The sequence below is a fragment of the Actinia tenebrosa genome, unplaced genomic scaffold, assembly GCF_029948245.1.
Source record: "Actinia tenebrosa isolate PJP-AT-01 unplaced genomic scaffold, QUT_ActTen_1.0 PGA_scaffold7__59_contigs__length_16204524, whole genome shotgun sequence".
Taxonomy (NCBI): Eukaryota; Metazoa; Cnidaria; class Anthozoa; order Actiniaria; family Actiniidae; genus Actinia; species Actinia tenebrosa.
This window is the reverse complement of record NW_028292584.1, coordinates 5,769,726-5,779,326: the sequence shown is the minus strand read 5'-3', so window position 1 is coordinate 5,779,326 and position 9,601 is coordinate 5,769,726. Positions and strand designations below refer to the sequence as shown.

Here is a 9,601-nt window from a genome sequence, read left to right as displayed (position 1 = left end):
CATTCAGTCGCAACGCTACGGTACCGGGCTGCCCTACAACTACACATTTATAGTATAATAAGAAAATCTGCTGTACAATGAGAAACCAATTAACTTGAACGCTGTGTGTGCATGCTGTAAGTCAGTACGGTGACGTTTACCACTCATATACGATAACCATTCTTATGGGAAGCCATTTAACTATTACATCATGTCGAACCGTGTATACGTGCTGCAAGCTAGTTTCTCAAAAATTGATACAAACAAAGCAGTTTACCTATTTAACACATATAGTAAAGGAACAACACTTACGCTATTTACGGACGTGCTGATCCTCCACTTTTGGCAGCTTAGTCCCAGATCCATTCCCGTCATTTACAATCTGAGATCCACGTTTTCCAACCAGACGGTTTGAGTTCAAGTTTGCTTCTACAGCAATGGCATTGTCGTTCTGCGAACCTATGTTACCTTTATTACATAGGAAAAGACGTATGACGGATTGCCGAAATCTGAAAGAAAAGAAATAATTATATTAGTCATGAAGCCCATTATATGGATTCAGAATTTGCAATTGTATTGTGTTGCTCTCTGGTGTTGCTTTTTATCGGTTTGCTTGGATGGCTTTGCCGGTATCCTACTTCTACAACTGTGAGTCTTAAACCGACGTTAGCCTGTCTCACACGAACAGTGCAAATGCAAATAACATACTCATGCTTAGTAATATCAATGAGTATGGTTAGACCAAATCCACTTGGGCTAAATTTCCCATTTCAGACCAAGTGTCACTCCCTTGAGAAAAATATTCTTTGTTTGAGTTTTATCCACTATTCAAGTGTCTTTTCATGTGCAATTGTTAAACAAAGTAATAATCAGCTGGAGGTTTTTTTCAATGTCAACGTACCTTGGAAGCACGAGAGCATAGATGAAAGGGTTAATGATTACGCTAGTCTTAGCTGTCAACGCCGGTATCATTGTTCCTTCAGGACTAAAAATTTTCTTATTCCCCGTGGAAAGAGAAATAACCACGAACAAGCCGTACGGCAGCCAAGCTAACGAAAAGGCGATCACGGCAACTGCTGACATTTTGTAGATGCTCCTCAAGCTGCCAAGTCGAATATTGGCGAACTGTTGGCCCATGTCGTTTATGTGAGATGACAACTTTCTTTGAGTCTTAAAGAGAAAGCAAATCGACAATCCGACAGGAACGACGTAAGCAAAAACAAACATAAATATAATGTAGATCTTATCAGGAAGGCTTTCTGGCGACCAGTCGGGAACGCAGTTCGTTTCTGCTGCCTCTAGTTCCATGTCGGTCCATCCAACAATCGGTGGAAGCATCAGAAGGAAGGAATATATCCATATTGCTGCCAGAACTTTGATATAGGATTTACCTTCGGGTTTGTTAATGATATGATTGACAACTGCATTCTGGTGCTTCACTAGAAAATGCACTTTGACGGTTATACAAGCCATCGTTGCAATCATTGCGATGCATCCCACGCCAGCAATCAATCCACTAAATCGACAAACAGCATCGCTAAAGTACCATCCATTTCTTAAAGATGAGATGAAAGTCGTTGGGAAACTCCCAAGAATGACCAAACTGTTGGACACCACGATGTTAAGAAGATAAGGAATAAGCTGTCGTTTGCCACTGTCTTTGAGAAGAAGAACCCTCGTGGTGATGATCTGGACAACGGTTCCTGCCGAGAGCAGAAACCCCATATAGCATGCTACTGCTGTATAACCGTTCTTGGTCAGCCGTTCAGATGTCATCTTAAATCAAATTAAAGTTTCTGCAAGATCAAAAAAAAATTAAATAAATAGATAGATAAGGTAGAAGCATACTCTTATTTCTCTGTTTGCAACAAAACCTTTAGTTCTACCTTTATAAACAAATTCTTAGTGAGTGCTTTATTGTCTTTAGTTTACAAATAGATAATTATGCTTGAGTGTCCATCCAAACAATGGGTAGTTTTCCCAATGGAATAAGTCCGATCTGACCAACAAACTCGTATTCATAAGATCTTTTAGTAGTTTTCGAATTCTTATTTTAATCTACCTTTGGAATGCATTGATTCTAATACAGACAGTGTCTTTTCCATACTGTATATCAAAAACACATTTTAGCTTGTCCGACGTTAGCAACAGTAACTACGGAGGTAGAATGATGATGGATGCGGGATCAGTGTATTGACCACGCGTCATTCGCGTAATTCCCTTGAGAATAACTTTCTATAATGCATTAATTCATAATAAATGTATCTTCTCAACCATTACATGTAAACAATTGATCACTCCGACAAAGGACAAACGTTCAAAACATAAGATAATTATGAGTTTACTTTAATTTTTTTATCACAAGGTCCCAGTTGTACGAAGCCTGGATAGCGCTATCCGACGGATAAATCTTATCCAGTGGATAAATTTATTGGATAACAGCATCGATTTATCCACTGGATAAGGACGTTATCCGCCGGATAGCGCTATCGAGGCTTCGTACAACCAGGCCAGTCTACGTATTTTTCCTACCAGTATTTATGCTTCATAAACTTACGAAAATAAAAGCGATATGTCTGTGTGTGTGTGTGTGTGTGTGTGTGTGTGTGTGTGTGTCATCGTAACTGCAATTTCATAAAGGAATATAAAAAGTTATGCACAATGTATATTGCGCATATGTATTACACCTTTTGCTGTTCATTAACCGCAAAGGAATATTCATTCAAGCGAAAAAGCATTATCATTAGCGCGAAGAGGCACACAATAACGCGAACGGAGTTTCAAGAGCGCGATGGAACATTCATTAAGGAATTTAGCATAACATTGGACAATCATGAATATGTTTGTGCAGGTTCATTAGCGTTTTCGAAGTTTCATTAGCGCCTTTGTGCAATCAATAGACAAAACCACACATTCAATAACGGTTTTTGGACATTCATTAGCGCAATACATTATTACTTTACTTTTTACACGGGAATTGTAGGATTTTAGCTAGAAGGCAAGGCATTCCACTCGGAGAGCTAAGAAAAAGATTGCTTCTTAGAGCGACTACAAGAAACATAAATGTTATCACGCAACAAAAATGCATGCAGTGGTACAACCACATGCAAACCTATCTTCCCAGATGTATGAATAGAGAAGCAATTCAAGGATAAATACACTTCTTTCTTCAATACCTAACGCCATGTTTTCTTTGTAAAGAACGGTTATATTCATGGGTTGTAAAAAATGTAAAGAAAGCTAAAATCCTACAATTCCCGTGTAAAAAGTAAAGTAATAATGTATTGCGCTAATGAATGTCCAAAAACCGTTATTGAATGTGTGGTTTTGTCCATTGATTGCACAAAGGCGCTAATGAAACTTCGAAAACGCTAATGAACCTGCACAAACATATTCATGATTGTCCAATGTTATGCTAAATTCCTTAATGAATGTTCCATCGCGCTCTTGAAACTCCGTTCGCGTTATTGTGTGCCTCTTCGCGCTAATGATAATGCTTTTTCGCTTGAATGAATATTCCTTTGCGGTTAATGAACAGCAAAAGGTGTACTAGCCTTCTACAAACATAGTAAACTGATATATATATATAAATGGCTGAGACCGAATTAGATATTTATATGACGCGCGTATTCTCTTGTTATAGTGCAATGCAAATAATAGAGTGAAATCACTAGTTTGAATTTATTTGGTTGGTGAAACAACTGACTAACTCATATTGTTTTATAATCCCTCTAAGCCTGTGAAATGGATATTAGACTAATACACATAAGTGGACCCTAATTCCATCAGTTAATTTTCTTTTGTGTCTATCTGACTATATTATTACACAATAACTAGTATTTTCTTTTTTTTTTTTTTTTTTTATTACACCTTTTGCTGTTCATTAAGAGAAAATGTACATTCATTTGTGCCAATAGTTGTATCAATAACGTGTAATGTACTTTCATCAAGTTGCCAATAGTTGCCAATAGTTGTATCAATAACGTGTAATGTACTTTCATCAACACCACAAGTAACATCATTAGCGCGGATCAACTTTCAATAACGATATTTGAATATACGTGTACATTCATAGGCATCAATGTACAATCAATAGCGCGTTTGTACATTCATATGCGCGGATTGTATTTTCTTGTGCGCGAAATTCAACTTCAATAACACCAAATGACAAACAATTGCATTTATGGACAATCATTTACCCAAAAGTGAAAATTCATTAGTGCTATTAGCATAATCATTGACAATCTATAATGCGTTTGGACAATCATGAGGGTCAATGTTATATTCTATAGCGTGGTTCGACAAACATTTGCATGATTCGAATGAACAATAAGAGAAATAAAACAATCATTAGCGATTTTTTATCTATTTTAGCCTTTAATTTCTTCGCCATTTATACATCGTGGCAAATACGTTTGCATATAACTGAACCACTGACCACATTTAGCGATAGTGATAGTTGCCACATTTCTCTGGAGCCCTTCCATTAGCAACTGCGTTCTATAGTGACCTAGAGCAATCCCTTGTCGTCTTGCCTCAGCCCGATCGTTCGTATGTTGTTGGATCTCTGGACGGCTGATGTCGGCTTTGATTGCTGCTTTAAGTGAGCTAATTGCTATTCTCCTACGCAGCCGCTATTATGGAGGCAGTTACCTGAGTTCTTTTTATATGTTTTAAAGTGATAAACAAAAATCGCTAATGATTGTTTTATTTCTCTTATTGTTCATTCGAATCATGCAAATGTTTGTCGAACCACGCTATAGAATATAACATTGACCCTCATGATTGTCCAAACGCATTATAGATTGTCAATGATTATGCTAATAGCACTAATGAATTTTCACTTTTGGGTAAATGATTGTCCATAAATGCAATTGTTTGTCATTTGGTGTTATTGAAGTTGAATTTCGCGCAAAAGAAAATACATTCCGCGCATATGAATGTACAAACGCGCTATTGATTGTCCATTGATGCCTATGAATGTACACGCATATTCAAATATCGTTATTGAAAGTTGATCCGCGCTAATGATGTTACTTGTGGTGTTGATGAAAGTACATTACACGTTATTGATACAACTATTGGCACAAATGAATGTACATTTTCTCTTAATGAACAGCAAAAGGTGTATTATTATTTAGAGTGAGGGCATTTAACCAGTCAAATAGATATTACACTAATTAACAATTAAACTACTTGTTCTCGTTTTCTATGAGTCAATAGATAGTCGATGAGGCACATAGCGCCAAATCAACTATTTGACTCATAGAAAACGAGAACGAGTAGTCTTATTGTTTTAGCATAAACCTACTAGATAATATTATAATATTGAAAACAAAAAATGACACTGAAAACTTTACTGAACAAAACGACGGTCAACCGGCGGCACTGTTTTCATTCATCTTGCCGACTCGACTCGATGTCTAACTGTAACGCGCATATAAGCTTTAACTTGCTCTATTTTTATAGCTTTTTGTCTCTTTTATTACGCTCAAAACTCTCTTTCCAAGATTTTTCCCCTTCTTATCAGGTCTTGGGATTATTTTTCTAATTAATGAGTGATAAACTGAACGGATAAATTTACAAATATTTTGTTGTCAGATCATTCAAAGTCGTGGCACGTTTACAATTCGCTAAGATTCCCATTGTCAGTTAACTTGCGATTTCTTTATTGTTTCGTCTGGCTTTCCGTTTTAAAATTCTTCTAGAATGCATGTGAATAAGTTGTCTTTTGGAATTTTTCTGTTCTTTGAGGAAATCCTTTTTAAATAACATTGTTATCTCAGTAGTCAGTTGTTTTCCAAAACCTCCATTCCTTCCCTTGATTCAGTCTTGTATTTTCTACAATCGATTTTTAAAGATTTTTTAGAGAACAAGCAGAGATTTCAACGAAACTTGAGCATGCATTCGTTTGTTTTTCGCTACTCGCTATCTATCCAGAGATAGTGAGTACATTAGCCAATCAGATTGCAGGATTCGTGATACTATACTAGTAGGTTTTTGCTAATACACATTTAATAGTAGACCCTAATTTCATCGTTTTCTTTTGTGTCTATTTGACTATTACACGTTGACTAGTATTTTTTTATTCCACGGGTTAAATGCCTTCACTCTCTCTGTAAAAGAGAAATTTCTAATTAATACAACATGGTAGAAAAGAGGTTGCTATCAATAGACGACACTTCCGGTAATAGCTGCATTTTCATGCCATAGAAATACTCAAATACCATAGTTTGAAGACTTATTTTGACATGTTTTGACTAGTTGCCCCACAGTCAACTACAAAAGGTCACGTGATTGATCGTAAGCAATCACTAATATTGTTTTATTTTGGAAGATGACGATTAATATTTAGTAAAAATACACAGGTGATTATTGAAAATCTCGCGCACTGATTGCTCGAGAAACTCACGCTATCACACGATAATCACCTCCAGCGATAATCCAAAATGGCGGCCAGCCGCTTTGTTGCTGTTACCGAAAAAAAAAGTCTTTTATCTTCATTTTTTTGTTTTTGTTTTTTTGGAAGAATCACCTATGTATTTATACTAAAACAATTATTTACCTCAGCCTCAGTGAATATCAGACAATATTTACCTCGCCGCTCGAAGACTCGCGTCTCGGTAAATATTCCCCGATAAGGCACTTCGCCTTCGGCGAATAATTGTTAAATATTGGATATATACGTAATATTATGAACTCTTTTTCTTTTTATACGTTCACCATGAATATTAAATGTCATTATATTGTTTTAGTTTAGTTACCGTCTGTCTCAATAAGATGCGACGTCTTAAAGAACCACTGAGAACGTAACAAAACCCTGGCCGTGACCACTCTCAGTGCCAACGATTGAGGGGGCTTGCAGTATAGTGCCAAAGCTACTGGTGAATGAGGCTACAAAAACAACCGGTAAGCCCAATCCTGAATATGCAAGTGCTGCAAATGCAGTTCTCACGTATTAATAATTTATAAGCTCAGCAACTAATGGATGGGCACTTTTCGGATCACGGGGATGGGTTTTGAAACCTAATGAAAAACCATTTTCATCACTAGTATTTGAATTCCTTTTTTTTTTTTTTTTTTTTTTTTTTTTAATCCAGGTTTTGTGAGGGAAAAATTAAATGTTTTTCCAACACAATAAAAACAAGCAAACTTCTTTTCCTGCATAATAAAATATTAACTCATCAGAGTAATTCCAAAAACGATTGCTTCGTTTTTCATTAGGGTTACAAAACACTCGAAAACAATAAAAGCACTCGGCCGTTTCAAATGTTTTCTCGTGTTTGGAAACCCTTAATGAAACACTAGCACTCGTTTTTGTAATATGACTTAAAGCAGAAAGACTTCGTTTCACGGACAAGTAAAACCTATTTGTTTACTATTTTGATTTTGCACTCGTCTAACGTTCAATGTAGTTTTTGTTATTACTTATAGGCCCCGTTTGCACCAAATTAACACCGAACGTAAAGCAGGCCGATCAAAATTGGAATTGAGCGTGTTGGTTTTTGTGGAAGGAAGAGAACCGGAGAACGCCGAGAAATCTCTTAAATCAAGTGAGTAGATAGCAAACTCTACTAGCTTAGATAGAAACTTTATTCACTTGTCAAAAGAATCTAGCCAAGGGAGAAACCCGCTTACTAATAGGGGACACCTAATTAACCTATACAAATTTATAAAAATATACAACATACAAAATAATTTTAAAGCAAAAATTGTTCTAAAACAAAAATTCTAAAATATGATACATATAAGTTAATCAAATAAAATCTTTGATCACTACTTTTAACTATTAGAAAGGAAGCATCTTTGCATCCGTCATCAATTAGTAGCGTTAGATCTTTATTACGGATGCGCCTTTTAAAATCATTTAGAGATTTACATGTTCTGTCCTCCATATTTAATTTACTACACAGAACAGGCCCTAAATATCTAAGGAAATGTTTTCCAAACGTGAGTGTGTTGAATCTAGGTATAAGAAAATCTGAGTGTCTTAAATTCAGGGCTTAAATTGGGAAGAAGAATCGCGTAATTTAAACAAATTAGTTATTACCTCAGAACACATCAGTGTTTTTAACTTTATACATCAAGATACAATTGTCCTGAAGATGTCTATTCAATAGTGTTGGCAAATTGGCCCTCTAGCTTCTGTAACTGATTACAGAATAACTGGACTGTGTCCTTATGTACGGCCCTCAATCCTCTTTCCTGTATTCTCTCCAGCCTACGTTTGTCATTCGCCCTACAGAAGTACCAATAGGTGGCAATATGTCGTGATATGGTAAAATTGCTGTTTTAAAAAGCACTAACTTAGCAGCATTGGGAATTAAATTCCTCAATCTCATAATAGCCCCAACCCTTTGACTAGCCTTCTTAAAGACATTAATATGCCCATCGAAATTTAACTTGCTATCTATAGTGATCCCCAAGAATTTCAACGTATTTGATGTCTTGATGATTCTACCTTTTAAATTCATACTAGTTTTATCTAGAATAGTGCTTGATTGATCGTTCTTGTTGTCATTTTTATTATGAATGTACGTGGTCTAGCATTTTTTCAGGCTTCCCTCCAAAAAATTGCTATCGTACCAGTCTGTTGCAAGGGAAGCACTTTCTTAATTTAAGAAAGTCCAGGGATCGAGCCCGCGCCGAGACCACGGAGGTGAGTGCGTGCGGAGAGAAACTGTGCCGCATTTAGGGTTGTCTCTATGTATTTTAAGAAGAATCCCGGAAATAAACTACTGACAAATAAAAAGGTGAAAATCGGAATATGCTGTCTATTTTAAAAACAGCCGAATTCAACTGCTGTGCGCGGAATTGGGTAAACGTTTTATAATCAGTTTTGAGTAATTAAAAAACTCTTTAAAAAAACAATCGCTTACTTATTAAACTTTTTCCCAATTGCAACCCCCAAAAACATATAATTTCTTATACAAATTGACCCGTCTAGAAAGTTCTACAGCTTTCTACTAAATAACTCTTGGCGTCATAACCGCGATCGCTTGTTCTCTTTGGTCAAATTACCGCAAGGGCTGACGCAGCATAGGAAACTGATGATTTTTTAAGGCGATACAAAAGCAGCTCTATAAGGAAGCTCGCTGGAAAGCAAGACCTGATATTTGTTGTAACTGGTGATGTACTAAGGGTCCGTTCGAAATAATAATAATAATAAAAACAACACTAAGTTTAAGGCTGTAAGTGCATTTGGTTTTAAAATTAGGCTTCCTAGCCAACGTTCAGCCAGTATAATCACTGTCGAAAATGTTTTTCAATTTTTTTTTTTTTTTTTTTTTTTTTTTTCCCCGAGAGAAATTATACCGGCTGAACGCAAGCACCCTAAGGGCTTTCATGACCACTAAAGAAGATAACACTCAACAAGCTCTTGGGATAGTAACAGTATATAGATATAACAGTATATAGATATGTTGTTGGCAAGTGAGGTAACTACAGAAAGGCTTATAATCGAGCAGAACAGCGATGAAAAGAAGGAAGAAAAAAATAGGAGAAAACAAGACTAAAACGATACGTATTCCCCTTGAAAAATCAAGAATCAAGAGCAATGAATCGAGAAAAAGGATTCAGTCTCAAAACTGAGCTACTTACATATGGTGATGAGACGACGAGC

General features: G+C 36.2%; 1 protein-coding gene across 1 annotated transcript; it reads right to left on the bottom strand.

The window, feature by feature from the left end:
• Positions 1–819: 819 nt before the first annotated feature.
• Positions 820–1,755, bottom strand: LOC116297309 (melanopsin-like). Its single transcript, XM_031705527.2, has one exon. The coding sequence runs from the start codon at positions 1,753–1,755 to the stop codon at positions 820–822; it is 936 nt and encodes a 311-aa protein (XP_031561387.2).
• Positions 1,756–9,601: the final 7,846 nt, after the last annotated feature.